At 54.3% G+C, this 15,618-nt stretch overlaps 2 protein-coding genes across 6 annotated transcripts; both read right to left on the bottom strand.

Moving 5' to 3' along the window:
* Positions 1-542: 542 nt before the first annotated feature.
* Positions 543-9,127, bottom strand: PIP5KL1 (phosphatidylinositol-4-phosphate 5-kinase like 1). 5 transcript variants are annotated; one of them, XM_066365571.1, is made up of 10 exons: positions 9,063-9,127; positions 8,030-8,233; positions 6,866-6,916; positions 6,525-6,679; positions 6,152-6,276; positions 5,642-5,676; positions 5,495-5,550; positions 4,661-4,773; positions 4,212-4,365; positions 543-1,107 (listed from the first exon to the last, which is right to left on the bottom strand). In XM_066365571.1, the coding sequence occupies exons 1-10, from the start codon at positions 9,090-9,092 to the stop codon at positions 840-842; spliced, it is 1,191 nt and encodes a 396-aa protein (XP_066221668.1). In that variant the 5' UTR covers positions 9,093-9,127; the 3' UTR covers positions 543-839. The 5 variants fall into 5 exon arrangements, with proteins under 5 accessions (XP_066221668.1, XP_066221669.1, XP_066221673.1 ...); XM_066365572.1 differs by having other exon boundaries at positions 4,212-4,368; positions 9,063-9,117; XM_066365576.1 differs by lacking the exon at positions 9,063-9,127 and adding an exon at positions 8,909-8,950 and having other exon boundaries at positions 4,212-4,368.
* Positions 9,128-12,134: 3,007 nt separating this feature from the next.
* Positions 12,135-14,479, bottom strand: DPM2 (dolichyl-phosphate mannosyltransferase subunit 2, regulatory). The gene is made up of 4 exons (XM_066367066.1): positions 14,371-14,479; positions 14,057-14,146; positions 13,045-13,147; positions 12,135-12,814 (listed from the first exon to the last, which is right to left on the bottom strand). The coding sequence occupies exons 1-4, from the start codon at positions 14,371-14,373 to the stop codon at positions 12,756-12,758; spliced, it is 255 nt and encodes an 84-aa protein (XP_066223163.1). The 5' UTR covers positions 14,374-14,479; the 3' UTR covers positions 12,135-12,755.
* Between the last annotated feature and the right edge of the window lie 1,139 nt (positions 14,480-15,618).

The following is a 15,618-nucleotide window of genomic DNA, read 5'->3' as shown; positions in this document are numbered from 1 at the left end:
GTCGGATTGGACTGATGTCAAAGGCCGGGCTGGAGTCTCTTGGCGGAAGGAGAAGGAATGATCAGGGACTATGCAGGCACTTTGCTCCTCTGTTCCCAGTGATGTCTGTTTGGCCAGGGCCCTTGGTCTGCCCACCAACCCCGGCCCCCATGTCTTAGATGAGAAAAGTGACTATCAGAGGAGGGCAGAGCAACAGTAGACCCCAACATAGTGCATCCCAGAGCTGCAGGTCATGCAACACCCCACCTTTTCCCATCTGCATCCTTAGAGGAGCAGGAGCGGGGTACCACCCCAGAAGGAGGCCCGCAGGCCCTCTTTGAGTCAGGGACGGGGGGCAGGGAGGCCTGGGTTCTTGGGCTGGCCTTGCCACTTACCCTTGCATAAGCCTCTTAAAGTCTCTGGGCCTCAGTTTCCCCATATGGATGACAAAGGGCCTGGGCTAGAGCTTCAGCTTCCTCTTTTCCCAGAGCAGGAGGGACAGGGCTGTGGATGCCGGTAAGAATACAGGCTCCTAAGTCCAAAAGGCATAATGGGGTCCCGGTTCCAGCGTTTATTGCCGAGTGATCGTGCTCAGTCCCTTCGCCCCATAAGCCTCTATTTCATAATCTGTAAAAAGAAAATAGCACTTTTTGAGGATTAAATGTGGGGAGTGCCTGGCAAAATGCCAGCCAGGCACAGTATCGTCATCAAACGAAGTTGTCATATTAGTTAGGAAATGCTGCCCTCTGGAGGCCAACTAGAGGAACAGCAGGCAAGGGGAGCCCCACTCGCTCCCTGAACCAGGATAGAACACGAGTTCCGGCCTTGCGCCCATTGTCCAGAAGGGGACCAGGCGCTGGTCACTCGGTGTGCATCTCCACCCACTGGCAGAGGCGACGGGCGTAAAGAGCCGGGCTGACGGTGGAGAAGGTCCGGTTGGGGTAGCGCAGCATCTTCCAAAGGTGCTCCAGCCGCTTGCGGAGCCCGTAGACAGTGGCGAGGTCCACAAGGCCCAGGAAATAGCGTTGCTCCGGTCCGTCCAAGATGTGCAGGGCGTTGGGGCCATCAGGGAGCAGCCGGCGGTTCTGAGCTCCCAGCTCATCCAGGCTCTGTACCCCTTGCACAGACCTGGGTGGGGTCGACAGGGAAATGACCCTGTAAGTATGGCCAGGCTAGGCTTGGGCATCACGCTGCCCTAACCGTGTGCTTCCCTTGTTCATTCCACGCCTCCTGAGTGCCAGGCCTGTGAAGTCAGATAAACCGCGAGGCTGAGGCAAGTGTAGTTGACGGTCTAGAGCGGCACTGTGCAAAATGTAGCCACTAGTCACATGTGACCTTTGAGCACTTAAATGTGGCTAGTCCCAACTGAGATATGCTATAAATGTAAAATGCATTCCGGATTTCCAAGACAGGGTAAGAAAAAGAATGTAAAATATCTCATAAATGGCTCTGGCTGAATGGCTCAGTTGGTTAGAGCATTGTCCCAAGGCACTGAGGTTGCCAGTTCAATCCCAGGTCAGGGCACATACAGGAATAGATTGACATTCCTGTCTCTCTGGCTTTCCTGTCCTCTCTCTAAAGTCAATAAAATAAATATTTCTTAAAATATCTCTAAATGTTGACATTGATTAGATGATAAAGTGATAAAATTTTTAATGCATTGAGTAAATAAAATATATTAAACTTATTCTTGCCTGTTTCTTTTTTATTTTAAAGAGGCTACTAGAAAATTTAAAACGTGTGGCTCTCATTTCACTTCTATTGGGTAGCGCTAGTCTAGAGCACTGGGCCACACCACTTCGTTAAGACCCATATTTGGGTATTTCCTAAACTTCTGTTTGGGGTCGTCCAACCCTCGGAGTTTCAGTGTGGAAAAGCTTAAACCTTGGAAACAAAGTCCAAGCCCAGTATGCAGATGGTGTTTTTTCTTTTCTTTTTTCCTCAAAATGTATCCAAATCAGAAGATGCCTTTGATTGGGCAGCCAGTCCGAAACAGAAGCAGGTTCAGTTCCCTGTGTCCTCCTGGCGATGGGGGGAGGTGAAAGTGGGGGTCGTCACTCAGTGGTTTTATTCCTGCCCTGCCCAGGGAAAGAAGCCAATGAGAGACAAGTCCCGCCTAGACACCAACCAATCACAACTCAGTGGTCTGGAAGTCCCGGCAGGGCGTTGTTATCTCCTGGATGCCTGGGTGAACATGAATGATGGAGACATGTATGTGCGCCTGTGTAGGAGTGTTTTGGATGAGGGGCTGGGAACTGGGTGGGGGTGGAACTGGGACAGTCGCTATTTGCCAGCCAGTACGGAAATATTTTAATATGACAACCATTATGTGCAAACTCGGGCTTACTGGCTGAATGACGGCCATGATCTACGCCTCAACTGTGGGTAGAGGAGGGCGAGAGAGAAGCTGATCTAGCTCGGATGAGCAGACATGGTAGGTTTTATGCCCCAGAATTCCACCTTCCAGTCAAGATGTGCCCACTCCAGCCAAAGGCCATGGGGATCTGTTGGGGACCGAATAAATAAACAGGGTATTTTTGCAATCTGGACAGAGGTGCTGGGCCCAACCCCCCACCTCACCTGCCTAGTTAACAAAGAGCCACATCTGATTCTCGTTTGTCTCACCCATGTTCTCCAGAGGAGGCTGGAAGCTAGTTTCTTATTAGTGTAAAGTAGATTTGGATGGTATGGTGGGGGTTGTCTTTGCCTTGGAAACTTAATTGAATTGCTGCCATCAGCAATTTTTTTCTATGAATAAAAGTGGATGTGCTTCTGGGAGCACGGACGTTACGGCTAAGGAACAGTAGAGACTGTTGGCCGTGAGGTCCTCCTGAACCCATCTGTATGTATATATCTTTAAGTCCCTGTCTATCATTTATTTCAATTCCATACCTTTTCCCGTTCGAAGACCCTGTAATAGACTTGTCGTGGCTGGACCGCGACAGGGATCCATTACCCTGGATTCTGCTCAAGATTCACCCATCCCAAGTAAGGAGTGGGGATGAGGGGCTGGATGAGTGGACATCATTTTTCACTCGTCTTTTCCACCCATGGGTTCAATAGACTTATTTCCTTCAAGTGCCTGTCTTAACCCCTAGGTAATTCTGTTCAACCACAGAAGTGGGTCTTGGATAGAAACCCAATTAACCAGCCAAGTACTAACATGATCAGAAGTCATTCTACAACTTCACTTCCCTTCCCTGAGCTTCGGTTTTCACATCTCTAAAATGGGAATAAGCCCATTTAACGAGTCTCATGGCCAGGTGCAAGGAGTGATGGTTACTATTACAAAGGGAGAACAACATGATGTTGGTGCCAATGGTGGTGATTTCAGGGTCCCAGAAGTTGAATGACTGGGTTAAGAGGTAAGAGCTTTTTATTTTTTGCCAGAGAGACACGGACAGATAGTCTAGAGAGGAAGAGAGAGAGATGAGAAGCAACAATTCTTAGTTGTGGCACCTTAGTTGTTCATTGATTCCTTTCTCATATGTGCCTTGACTGGGGGCTACAGCAGAGCAAGTGACCCCTTGTTCAAGCCAGTGACCTTGGACTCAAGCCAGCAACCTTTGAGCTCAAGCCAGTGACCATGGGGTCATGTCTATAATCCCATGCTCAAGCCAGTGACCCCTCACTCAAGCTGAGGACCTCAGGGTTTCGAACCTGGGTCTTCTGCATCCCTGTCTGACACTCTATCCACTGCACCACCACCTGGTCAGGTGAGGTAAGAGCTTTTTCTAAGACAACAGTTAAATAGCCCTGGTGAGATAGTTCAGTTGGTTAGAGCATTGTTCTAAAGCGCAGAGGTTGCTAGTTAAATCCCCAGTCAGGGCACATAGAGGAACAGATAAATATTCTTGTCTTTCTCTCTCCCTCTCTCTCTCTTCCTTTCTGGTTAAATAAATTTTAAAAATTGTTAAAAAGATAATAAAATAAATAGGTCTGAAACCTGCTCTGAAATTTTCAGTGGCTCTATACCCACTTCTGCAAAATGGCTACATTCTTTGAATCCAGGCTAAAGCCCTTGCTTAACTGGATCTCGCCTGTTCTTTCTCCTGCTGTGGTCCACCTGTGCCCACTACCCCTGCCAGCCAGGCTTCTCCAGCCTCCATGCTACACACACACTACACTTTCCAGTCTCCACACCCTTGCCTATCCGGGCCCCCACCGCACCATCTGTCTGTCTCTCGTGAGCTCATCACCGCATTCTTGCTGTTGCCCATGTGGGAGCCCACCTGTCTGTGCAGAAGACGAGGCTGCTTCCCGGGCTCCTCTCATCCTCCTGGAGATGCTGGAGGGCCATGAGGAGGCTGTAATCCAGCAGGTTGAGCTCCTGGAGGAAGGTGGTGTCCAGTGCCAGCTGCTGGAGGAGCCAGCTCCGCTGTGGCCCTGCTGGGGCATCAACACCCCTGCCTGAGAACTCGTCCTGTGCCAGGCAAGATGCTGAGGGCTTTACACACATCTGTCCCAAAAGGGCAGATGTTATTACTGTCTCATTTCACAGATGAGAGAACTCATCTGTAATTTGCCTTGGTCACTTAGCTAGTAAATTGAGGAGCCCTGCTATCTGCCTGACTCCAGAATCTGGGTTCTTAAAGACTTGGGCAGAGGGCAGTGCCAGGAACACCCTCCTAACTTCACCCTAAATGGAGGGAAAGCAGGCGGTGGCTGCTTCGTGGCTCACCTAGGTCAATGGTCTTGCCTTGAAAGTTGCGGTCCTTCAGCACCAGGACAAGGGGGCTGCCTGTAGGGGCTGGCTCCACCCATCGGCTCACGTCACAGCCCTTGATGTCATACCTGGAGGCGAGGGGAGTCGGGAAACACCACAGAATTCAGCTTCACACAGACTTGCAACACACAGGGACTCTTGCAAGGAAACAAGAAGAAGAGCTCCCATTGGATGACTGTTCAAATCCTCAGCACAACCCCATCCTGTCATTGTCCCTATGTTGGAGATGAAGAAAAAGGCTCAGAGAGTTTCTTTCTTTTGCCCCAGACCACACAGTAAGTCAAGGGCAGAGCAGGAACTTGGACTCAGGCTTTTGGAAGCCCAGTCCAGGCCTTACCCCTGCCTGTGCCTGCCTCAGCATCTTGTCACCCCTGGGCCAGGATGGGCCCGAGGGAACTTGGTGGCCCTGGGCGAACACCAGTGGGGGCTGCAAAGGGGGCAGCATCAGGACTGGGAGGCACTGAGGGCAACGTGCAATGAAAGGCTGGGCTTGAATGCCCGCTGCTCACATAGTATAGGTGCAGCCCCTCCTCAGTCTCTAACCTCCAAAATGGGGGTGGCAATAACTCCTACCCCTCGGGGTTGTTATGGGAATAAAGATTAGAAATGGCCCAATGCATACTGAGTGCTCAAGAGATACTGGCTGTGGGTATCACTGTCTCTGACCCATCAAGAGGTCCTGGGAATGTCCCTCCTCTCTGGGCCTCGGTTTCACCATCTATTTAGCGAGTGTGGGTGCTTCCAGTGGCACATCCCCAGTGGGGCCGAGGCTCTGTGAGGCCGTCTCACCTCTCGGAGATGCGGCCCGCGGGATAGAAGACGCTCTGCATGATGATGAAGTATTTCTGGGGACGGGGGGTAGGGAGTAAGGAAGGACAGGATCTCACCCAGCAGCCGCCCCCTTCGGCCCGGCCCCCTCTCCACGGCCTCACCCACCTTCTTGCCCCGGGCCACCCGCAGACTGTGCACACCTGGAAGGGAAATGAGCACCAGGTGAGGGGGCCTCAAACTCTGCATCTCGGGGTCCATCCACTCTAGTTGCAGCTCCAGGTCACACCTCCTTGAGTTCAGCGGCATCCGGAGCTCACCCCTCCAGCTGCGCCCCCCCCCAACTCCTTTCTCAACTCGGTAGGTGCTCAGCCTCAACCCCAAAGATGCCGGGTCCCAGGGCAAGGCCCCGCCCACATGCCCTCAGGATTGTCCAATCCCAATCCCGTCCCTTTGGGCCTAGCCCCGTCCATTGGCCCCACGGACCCCCTATGCTGCCATCTAGGTCCCACGGGTGCACCGAACCCTGCCTGCAGGCGTATCCACTTCCAGTCAGTCCAGTACCCCCAACCCGGCTAGGCTCAACTACCCCGCGCCCCGTATCCTGGAACCGCCCCACTCCTTGGCCCGCTCCCCCCCTGCTCCGCAGTCCCAGCTCCCTGGCCGGTCGGGTCGTACCCAGCAACCGCGCGAGCAGCGAGTGCGGGTGCCGCTGCAGGTGCTGCACGTAGCGGGGCAGGTGGGCGAGCAGCGTCTGCACCTCCCTGCGCCGCTGAGTCTTCAGGAAGAAGCGCTGGTCGTGGCTAGGGGACAGGAGGGGGAATGAGAGGGCGCTCACTGCCTAGGCTGGGTTGGAGCGGCTCCCACCAGAATCCTTGACCCCTCCTGTCCACATGTGGCTCTTCCTCCCCCGGGCCAGGCCCTCGCCCTCAGTCTCTCCTCTGACCCCTATCTGGATGGGACCCTCCCTGGCCTGGCTATTCTATCCAAATGCCACCCTCCACCTGGGGACACCACTCCCATCCCTTCCCCACCCCTGCTGCCAGCTCACGACAGGAAGAAGCTGGCCTTGCTCTTGGAGGTGCTGAAGAACTGCAGGTAGGGGCCTCCGGGCCCCAGTGCGGCCTGATAGTCCTCCTCCGCCAGGCCTAGGGAGTGGCGCAGCCAGGCGAAGGCTGGGCCAGCCAGGGTGCCCAGCTCAAAGCCCTGCAGGGGAGGAAGAGCAGCCCAAGAGTGTCCACAGGGGCCTAGGTGTGTGCAGGTGGCCCTAATGCTGGAGGGTGACCATCACACCCTTCCTGAAGGCCCTGAGGCACCGTGCCCACGGGGAACCTGGACAGAGAGGACTAAGATGGTATCCGCCCCTCCATGCAGCAGTCTGAAGCTTCATACCTCATGAGCCTGGATCAGGACTTCGGAGAAATCCTCCTCAGTGGGCAGTCCCTGCAGGGAGGGACAGAACAGCTCAGAGCAAGTCAGCCCCCCACCATTGCCAGCCCCAGGATCCCCGAGAGTCCTGCACCTGGCCTCCTCCCTCCCCCCAATTTAATTCCTTCAGAAAGCAGACTGTCCTGAGTGTGTCTGAGTGGGGGGGGATGAGAGAGTGACCTGGGTATGTCTCCTCCAAAGTGGGGTCTCCAGCACCTGGCACAGTCACCCAGACACACACATTAGCCAAGCGCAGCTGGATGCCACCCCAATAGGAGGGAATGGTCTTGAAGCCAAGGGACCTGACTGACTCAACCTGAGAGGGGCAGGATCAGAGAAGGCTTCCTGGAGGAGGCAGCCTGTAAGTTGAAGTCTAAAGAGTAGTAGAGAGGAGGAGGAGGGTGCTCATAGCAGTGGTAGCCAGAAAGAGAAGGAGGGCCCGAGTGGCTGAAGTCAGAAAGGAAGGGATGGAGTATGAAGGAGGCTGGATGTTGACCCTTGGTCTTGAACTGGTAGGATCCTGAGGCCATGGTGAGTACTGGGGAACCATGGAAGATTTTCTGCAGGTAACGAGGTCAGGTTGTGATTTTCAGCAGGTGATGAGATTTAGAGGACTCTGGCTCCTAACCTCTCCCTGGACCTCTAGGTCCTTGTGCCTGTGGGATGTGGTCACACTGTGCACGCGCACACACACACAACACACATGCTGACCCAGGCCCATCCAGCTGCTGAGATTGCAGTTTGGTGACCCTTTCTGCTGAGCCAGCCTGGCCCCAGAATGAACTCCAGGGAGGATGGGCCATGCTGGCGGGGTGGGGGTAGGGTTCCTTCTCATTCACACACCCTAGCAGGGCTGGGAGAGCCTCAGAGATCAAGGAGTGCAGTCCTCCCCACCCCCAAAGTCATTATCCATTACACAGATGGGGATGCTGAGGCCCAAAGAGAGGCAGAGGCCCATCACACCCTGGACTTTCTGGCTTCTTAGCCTCAGCCCCAACCCCAGAACGTCCCTCCCTCCCTGCACCAACCCCCTGACCTCCTCCCCTCATAGCCCTTTCTGATCCCCAACTCTACAGTATTAGTAAGACAGGTCTTGTCATTGGCGCAGAGGGCAGATTGGCCACTCACCCTGGGCGGCTGGTCCATAGAGACCTGGGTGGCAGCCCACAGCCCTGCCTGCATCATACACGCCAGCCGGTGCAGCTCATGCCCCGGACTGATCTCAAACAGACCTAGGCGCAGCTGCTTGTCTCGCAGACGCCAGAGAAGGCCACGGCGGCCAGAACCTGAAGTGGTGGCTTTGCGTCCAGCCTCTGGAGAGAGGGCCAGGACCTGGTGGCAGAAGGCACAAGAAGCAATGAGTATGTGGCAGCACTGCAAAGGGAAAAGACATGGGTGTGAGTCCCATCTCTACTACTTTGAGCCCTCCTCTTATCTCTCTGCTTCAGTTTCTTCCGTTGTAAAGTATGGATAATGCTGGTACCCAACTCACTGGGTGTTGTGAGGGCCACACAGTCTCTGGCATGCAGTCAGCACCCAAAATAGAGGGATAGTTATTAGCAGTAGGTAGAGCATGCAGTTCTACAGCCAAACCTGGCCGAAGACCGACTGTCTCTCACCAGCTGTATGAACTTAGGTAAGTCACCTAACCTTCTGGGCTCCGTTTTCTCATCTGTAAAACGAGAACTATAACAAGGCCTGTCGTTACTGCTGAGTTTGAGATCCGTGTACAGGAACCCTTGACAGGGGCTGGGAAGCCAATGTTTCAGTCATGTATTCCACTCATCTACGCTGAGTTTCTCCTGGCCAGCGTGGAAGGTTAGCACGAAGCTGAGATCATAACAGTTGACCCATTAGTAGGGGGCATCCACCATGTGACCAGCACTGGCTGAGAGCTTGACTTCCTAACAGCCCTATGAAGGAGGAGCTTTTATTATCATCTCCATTTTCCCATGAAAAAACTGAAGAAGTTCTCAGGAGACACCCGCCAGACTTTCCCCTTCATACCTGCGGTTCCCAAGTGGGGCATGTCTGGTCCCCGCCCAAGACAGGGCCCTTCCTGAGCTTGGATGGGGGTGTGTCCGCCCCGCACGGGGAGGGAAGGCCCGGCTCCTGCTCCCCAACCCTTCCCTCCCCTGACTTCTTTTGGGTCCGCACCTACCTCGCGGGGCCCCGGGCTCGGCGCGGCCATGACCCCCGCAGCAGCTTCCCGGGCTCTGGCTGCATCCCCCACCTCCCGGTCACCCCGCTGCAAGAGCCAGGCCCCGCTCCTGCTCTGGACCGACCAATCGTGCGATGCGGATCTCCGCTGCACCCAATCAACGAGAGAGTCGCCTGCGGGTCCCGCCCCCGTGCTGCAGCATCCTTCTGACCACGGTCCAGCACGGGGCGTGGCCGCCGCGCGTTGGTTAGGGTCCCTGCGAGGGAAGACACTCCCCCACCTTACCCCATTCCTCCACTCGGGTCTCGGGGCCACTTGGGGAAGAGGGTAAGCTAAATACAGTCCTGCTCACCCACTCTGGCGTGAAATTCCCATCGACCGTCTTTCGGGTGAGGAAAGTAAGTCGAGAGAAGTGACCTACCTCCAGGTCACACGGGAAGTCTGGGGCATGTATTCATTCAACACATACATTTTAACGCATACTATAGGCCAGGAACAGTGCTCGGCCCTGGGCATTCAGCACAGATGCTAGCGAGAACTTTTAAAAGCATCAGATGATGTCACTCTCTTGCTTAAAGCTTTCAGTGGCTTCCCAAGGAACTGAAACAAAGTCTAACCTCTCGCCGCCGCCTCCTCAGGCCCTTCTGTCCAATCTCCACCCACTTCCCAAACCACTCTTCCTACCCCCACTATGCAGCCAGTCTCCAGGCTAGTCCTTAGCCACCAAAAACTCTGCCAGACCCCAGGGCTGTTGCAAGTGCTGTTGCCTCGGCTTGAAATCCTTTGCCTCAGACTTCCATTTCCTTATTCCTTCTTGTCACCTTGGTCTACTCTCAGTGTTCCTCTCCTCATTTTTTTTTTCTTGTGGGAGAGACAGAGTCAGAGAGAAGGACAGATTGGGACAGAAAGACAGGAAGGGAGAGAGATGAGAAACATCAATTCTTCATTGCGGTTCTTTAATTGTCCATTGATTGATTTCTCATATGTGCCTTGTCTGGGGGCTACAGCAGTGACCCCTTGCTTGTGCCAGTGGCCTTGGGCTCAAGCTGGTGATCCTTGCTCAAACCAGATGAGCTCGTGCTCAAGCTGGCGACATTGGGGTCTCGAACCTGGGTCCTCCACATCCCAGTCCAATGCTCTATTCACTGTGCCACCACCTGGTCAGGCGCTCTCCTCATTCTTGATCACATCAGCTTATTTTCTTCATCACATTTAACACTGTCAAAGATTGTCTCGTTCATTTGTTTATTAAACCTCCTCCTAGAATGAGGGGGTGCCAGGAGGGCAGAAACCATGCCAGGGTTGTTTCCTGGCTCAGTGCATGGCACAAACCGGTGTTTGGTAAGAATATGTTGGCCCAGTGCGAGCAGGATATACAAAGGGCCTCGCTGAGTCTCAGGAGATGAAAGGTCAGCATGGTAGAGGGCAGAGTCGGAAAGAGCAAGTGAGTGTGCAAGCATGCAGGTTCTTGTAGGCCATTGTGAAGAGAAGGGCGGGACCTGGAGAAGCATTTAAGTGTGTGAGAAAGATGTTCAGATTTTAAAAAAGGACACTGGTTGTCATCGATTTGGAAGGGGCCAGAGTGAAAACATGAGGAAGCCTTTGGTGATTCAGGGCAGAGAATGGTGGCTTTGCATCCAGAAGGTGGCTGGGGGCAGAGGTATAACTGGTAAGATTTGGGGCCTTGTGAAAGGAGGGGGCAGTGGGAGAGAAAAGGCAAGGTCAATGATGTCTGCCAGGCTTCTGGCTGGGGTCAGGGACACAGGAAGATGCCAGTCACGAGAAGGGGCAGGACATGAGGGGAGAGCCAGAGTTGGGGGGAAACAGGCCTGAGAATTCAGATCATGACAGGATGAATGTGAGGTGCCTCTACACTTGATGGGAACAGTAGATGGGTGGGTGGCGTATGTGCAACCCATCGGGGTTCAGGAGATAACCAGGCTGGAGGCAGGCCTGGGGAAAGACCGGGTTGCCAGCAAGAGTGTGGGGTGAGAAAGCCTGTGACAGTCCTGAGGAACCCACCCTCTTGTGGCAGAACAGAGCATGAGACATCAAATAGGACAATGAGTCGTCAGAGACACCAAAAACCTGAGGGTGCATCCAAGGAGGATGTCACAGGCCACAAGTGGCGGAAGGGTCAAGGAAGCATGCTTTGGATTTCAAGAGCAGACATCACCAGTCTGAGTGGAAGCAGCCAGCGTGGTTAGACCAGGCACAACGGAGGAGAGGAAATGCAGGCAGGTGTGAACACCCTTGGGAAGTTAGGCTATGAAGAGGGGAGGGGGAAGAGACCAGGAGGAAAATACTGGGCTGATGGAGGGAGGGTCCCTTAAGTGGGAGCCTGGAACATATTCATGAAATGCTGGGAAGACCTTGAGAGGCAGAGGCTCTTTTCTGGAGACAAGGATCATCAGAGACAGGAGGTTCCTGCTATAGCAGAGAAAGGACAGGACCCAAAGGCCAGGTGAGCAGCTCTGCCTGGTCTGGAGGAGGAAGAGGACAGAGGAGGAGTGCCTGCAGTTGGCCTCTGTTCCGAGAAAAACACCTCGGCTAACTGGAGGAGTGAACGTCCATGGTGTGAGGGGATGGAGGCTACGACAGGCACTGTGAATGGGAGAGCTGGCTGCCCAGAGGAGCAGAGGGACAAGAGGGACTGCTGGGGACTAGGGCCAGCTCAATCAACCTGAACACAGTAGAACCAGCTCTACTCTGGCTGAGTAGCAGCCCTGGCTGCTCAGAGCTACACCGAGTCGGACTGCTAGTACAGCACATGGAGAACAGCTTGGGCTTTTAGGGGACTGGCCTGAGGCTCCCTGAGAAACTGGTGCATGCTGTCTAGGCTGACACAGGGGAGGTATGGTTGTGAGCTGCACTGGGTTGGAACTATATCTGTCCCAGTTCCAGCTCTGTCGTGTCTGGCACAGGCATGATCCAGGAGGGACCTGAGGCGTTTCACTGCACAATCCTGAGGGTCTCAGGGTCTTCTGACCTGAGACCAATGCAGTGGCCAGCTCCTAGCCCCTCTCCAGCCCACGAAGCCCAGCTCCCCTGGTCAGAGATGCCGCAGAGACAAACACACCATCAATGTTTATTGTTCAGCTCTCCCCAGTAGACCAGTGCTAGGGCTGAGGGACTGGGCCTCCATGAGAAGTAGGTCTGGGGGCCCGGTGTGACCATCTTAATGTGCCCTGAGGCCTGGAGGTGGTCCCGAGGCCTGTCACTCCTTCCCCAAGGCTTTCCAGGTCCAGAAGTCCTGTGGGGTCCCAGGCTACGTCAGGCCCAGGAAAGCTGCCTTCCCGGAGGAAAAGTGCACGTGGGGAGATGTCTCAGAACCTGCCAATTCCCACATGTGACAGGAGGGAAACTGAGGCAAGAGGGTAGAACCAAGAGGAAAAAGTGACAGTGGGCCTGAAGGTGAGGTAGGGAGGACAAGCATCTTTCAGACCCTGCCCCAGAACGGGGAGGGAGAGAGAGCCCTGCAGGTGCTTCCTCCCGGCTCTGGAAGAGTGAGCAGGGGAGGCGTCGGGGCAGGGGGTCTGGTCAGTCAGGGGGAGTCCACAACAGTTCCATCCCCCAGGGTGTCGGCAGGACAGTCATGCTTGAGGGAACAGCAGGGCCTGGACCAGTCCTGTGACCCTGCCCTTGGTAGGCCCTGCAGGAAAGGTAGAGGAGGGGCCTCATCCCCCTGGGCCCTCACTGGGCCTTTTTGGTCACCTTCTGCTTCTTCAGCATCACACAGGTGATGAACACTCCTAGGATATAGAGATCAGAAAAGCCGGGTAAGAGCAGGGCTCGGGGCTGCTGGAAGGCCAGAGCAGGGCACAGCATGGTGCAGTGACCCACACGTGAGGCCAAGCACTTCCCCGACCACCCTTCAGGCCAGCTGCCCATTCCCTAGTCATCCATCAAGCCCCCCATACTCGTGTGACAAACACCACTGAGTGCCTACCACAGGCAGTCTGCCCGGGGAATGACGACTTACCCACAAACAGGAGCAGCAGGAGGCCAGCAGCTAGTGGGATGGCAATAGCATAGGCTCGGGGCAGGAAATACTTGTGGATGACATGCTGGCTGTCGATGAATGGCTGGCATGGAGGGCAGAGCTCTGATGAGCATTTATCGCCTTGCCCAGCTCCCCTAAGCCCAAACATCCACCTCCATCTCAGGGGCTGACCCCACTCCAACCCCTGGGTTAGCTTTTGCTTTTCTTTAACATGATGGCATTTCATGGGCCTTGGTTTTCTTCCTTCCTTCACTTATTTAATAGGTAGCTGTTTACTGGGCACTTGCCCTAAGTTTGTGCCAAGGATCTGGCACAGAGAAGATAAAAGACCTGCCCTAAGGTCCTCCCAGCGGCCCAGTGGTTGGCAAACTCATTAGTCAACAGAGCCAAATATCAACAGTACAATGACTGAAATTTCTTTTGGGAGCCAATTTTTTTAAACTTAAACTATATAGGTAGGTACATTCCTTATCGAGGTAGCGCCCGCACGTGGTATTTTGTAGAAGAGCCGCACTCAAGGGGCCAAAGAGCTAGCGTGTGGCTCGCAGCCACAGTTTGCTGACCACTGTCCCAGCCTAACAGGGGAAAGGGTACATGAGGAATCCTGAAGTGATTTCCAACCTGAGCTCCGAGCTCTTTTTCGCTAACATTCCCCTCCAAAGGATACCAAGTTCTGCAAGACTTTGCCTTCCAAACAAACTGTACTTCTTAAGCTATAACCAACCAACAACCAGCCGCTCCACAAATCCTAAAGGCCCTGACAAAATCCATTGGCACCCATCATGCCCAGGAGCCAGCAGGATAACCAGAAGAACTAGACCTCTTATCAAATGCAGAGCAGCTTTCTCATGGTGCTGTTTTGGAGATTTCATGAGATATGCGGGTAAAGCACCTAGCACATTCCTGTCACAGAGTAGCTGCTTAGATGATGTCAGGGGTCGGCTGCAAGATCCATGATGGAGGTGAGAGAAGGCGGGGTAAGTACACATACCAGAAGAATCACCCAGGTGGTGTAGTAGAGGAAGATGATTAGGCTAACTGCGACGAGGCCGAGTCCCACCAATTGGTCTGTCCCCGTGGCCTGGAGAAAAGGGAGGGCTCAATTGACGAAGTGACTCTCCATTGAGGTGAATTAATGGAGGGGGGGCCGTCTCAGCCCGATTATGCTGGCAGAGAGAGCGCCGGGCCTCAGCGTTTTCATCCGTACAATGGGCCAGCGGGAGAGCAATCCAGTTCCAAGTGCCCAAAGCCCGGCTCCTTAACAGACCTGGGACCGTCATTCCCAGCACACCACCCCACACTCACCATTTCCCGGCGCCCCGTAGCAGAGGAGCTAGCCACATCCGGTCCCAGATCCGGGTCCTTCGGCCGCGTGGCGCGCCGGGAGTCGTAGTCCTTACGCCAACCCAGGCTCACGTTGTACAAGACCGTCAGGCACCGCCTCCTCCCTTTGCATGTCGGGAAAGGTAGTTTCTCAAGAGCATTGTGGGACTTGTTACCGAATCTTCCTAGGTAATGGGACCGAGTTAAGAATCCAGACTGAATGGTGCTTGTGGCCTTAGCCCTATCGAACTCACTCCAGAAGAAAAGCCCACTTCTAAATATCCCAAAGTCCTAAGGCCAGAGCGTGATGGGGTGGGCTGGGCGAGTTTCATTTTTCATATGGTAAAAATGAGGCTCAGAGAGGGACGAGGACTTGAGGGAGATAGTAATTCCAGTCTGTGGTGAAGCCAACACCAGAACCTAGGGCCCTACTCCCTAGTCCAGAGGCCCCGACTTATCATTGAGGGGAGGATGCAGAGGACGTCCACCGCCGGGCTGGGGTGGGAGGAGGAGGAGGGGCCGGCCTGAGCTCGCTTGGATGGGGAGGATTTCGATTGGCTGTCAGGGGGAGGTCTGCCTCTCCGACGCTGGGTGTCGCCGCAACAACCCAGACAGGTCTTCGGACTGGCGGCCGCTGCAGGCCCCTCTCCAAGCTTGGAGGCCCTTCCCTCTGACAGCAAGGGGAGGTTAGGCCTCATTATTGATCTTTGACGTGTCCCTCCACTTATGTAGTCTGGAACACTGTCTTCCCCATACCTTGGGGCTGGCTGCTCCTCACCCATCAGGTCTCATTGGGATGCCACCCATCCCAATAAAGACACCTTCGCAGCCGGACGGGTTCATTCCCTTCTCTGTGTTCCACAGCCCCAAGTGTCTCCAGGATGACGCTGACACCGCGGTTTTTTGTTTGTTGTTTTTTTTTTTTTTAATTTATTCATTTTAGATGTGAGAGAGACAGAGAGAGAGAAGGGGGGAGGAGCAGGAAGCATCAACTCCCATATGTGTCTTGACCAGACAAGTGCAGGGTTTCGAACCGGCGACCTCAGCGTTCCAGGTCGACGCTTTATCCACTGCGCCACCACAGGTCAGGCAACACCGCGTTTTAATTAGCTGATTTACTTAAACCAGCCCACCTAACTGAGCTTCCCTGAGGATAGGATCGTGGTCACTGCTGTATTCCCAGGGCCTAGAATAGAGCTCCACACGAAGTAGAAGCTTTGAATCATCCAA

This window comes from Saccopteryx leptura, chromosome 2, assembly GCF_036850995.1.
Source record: "Saccopteryx leptura isolate mSacLep1 chromosome 2, mSacLep1_pri_phased_curated, whole genome shotgun sequence".
NCBI classification, from domain to species: Eukaryota; Metazoa; Chordata; class Mammalia; order Chiroptera; family Emballonuridae; genus Saccopteryx; species Saccopteryx leptura.
The sequence above is the reverse complement of the archived record's forward strand: the minus strand, read 5'-3'. Positions and strand labels throughout refer to the sequence as shown.

What these genes read in the sequence shown, in the direction of transcription:
- PIP5KL1 (XM_066365572.1), bottom strand. Translation starts at nt 9,092, where the DNA reads ATGGCCGCGCCGAGCCCGGGGCCCCGCGAG. An exon ending in CGAGCCCGGGGCCCCGCGAG is followed by an intron (nt 8,234 to 9,062) that starts GTAGGTGCGGAC and finishes TTCTGCCACCAG; the next exon opens with GTCCTGGCCCTCTCTCCAGA. An exon ending in TCCTGATCCAGGCTCATGAG is followed by an intron (nt 6,680 to 6,865) that starts GTATGAAGCTTC and finishes CCTCCCCTGCAG; the next exon opens with GGCTTTGAGCTGGGCACCCT.
- DPM2 (XM_066367066.1), bottom strand. An exon ending in CCACCTGGGTGATTCTTCTG is followed by an intron (nt 13,148 to 14,056) that starts GTATGTGTACTT and finishes CCTCCATGCCAG; the next exon opens with CCATTCATCGACAGCCAGCA. An exon ending in CCTGCTGCTCCTGTTTGTGG is followed by an intron (nt 12,815 to 13,044) that starts GTAAGTCGTCAT and finishes TCTATATCCTAG; the next exon opens with GAGTGTTCATCACCTGTGTG.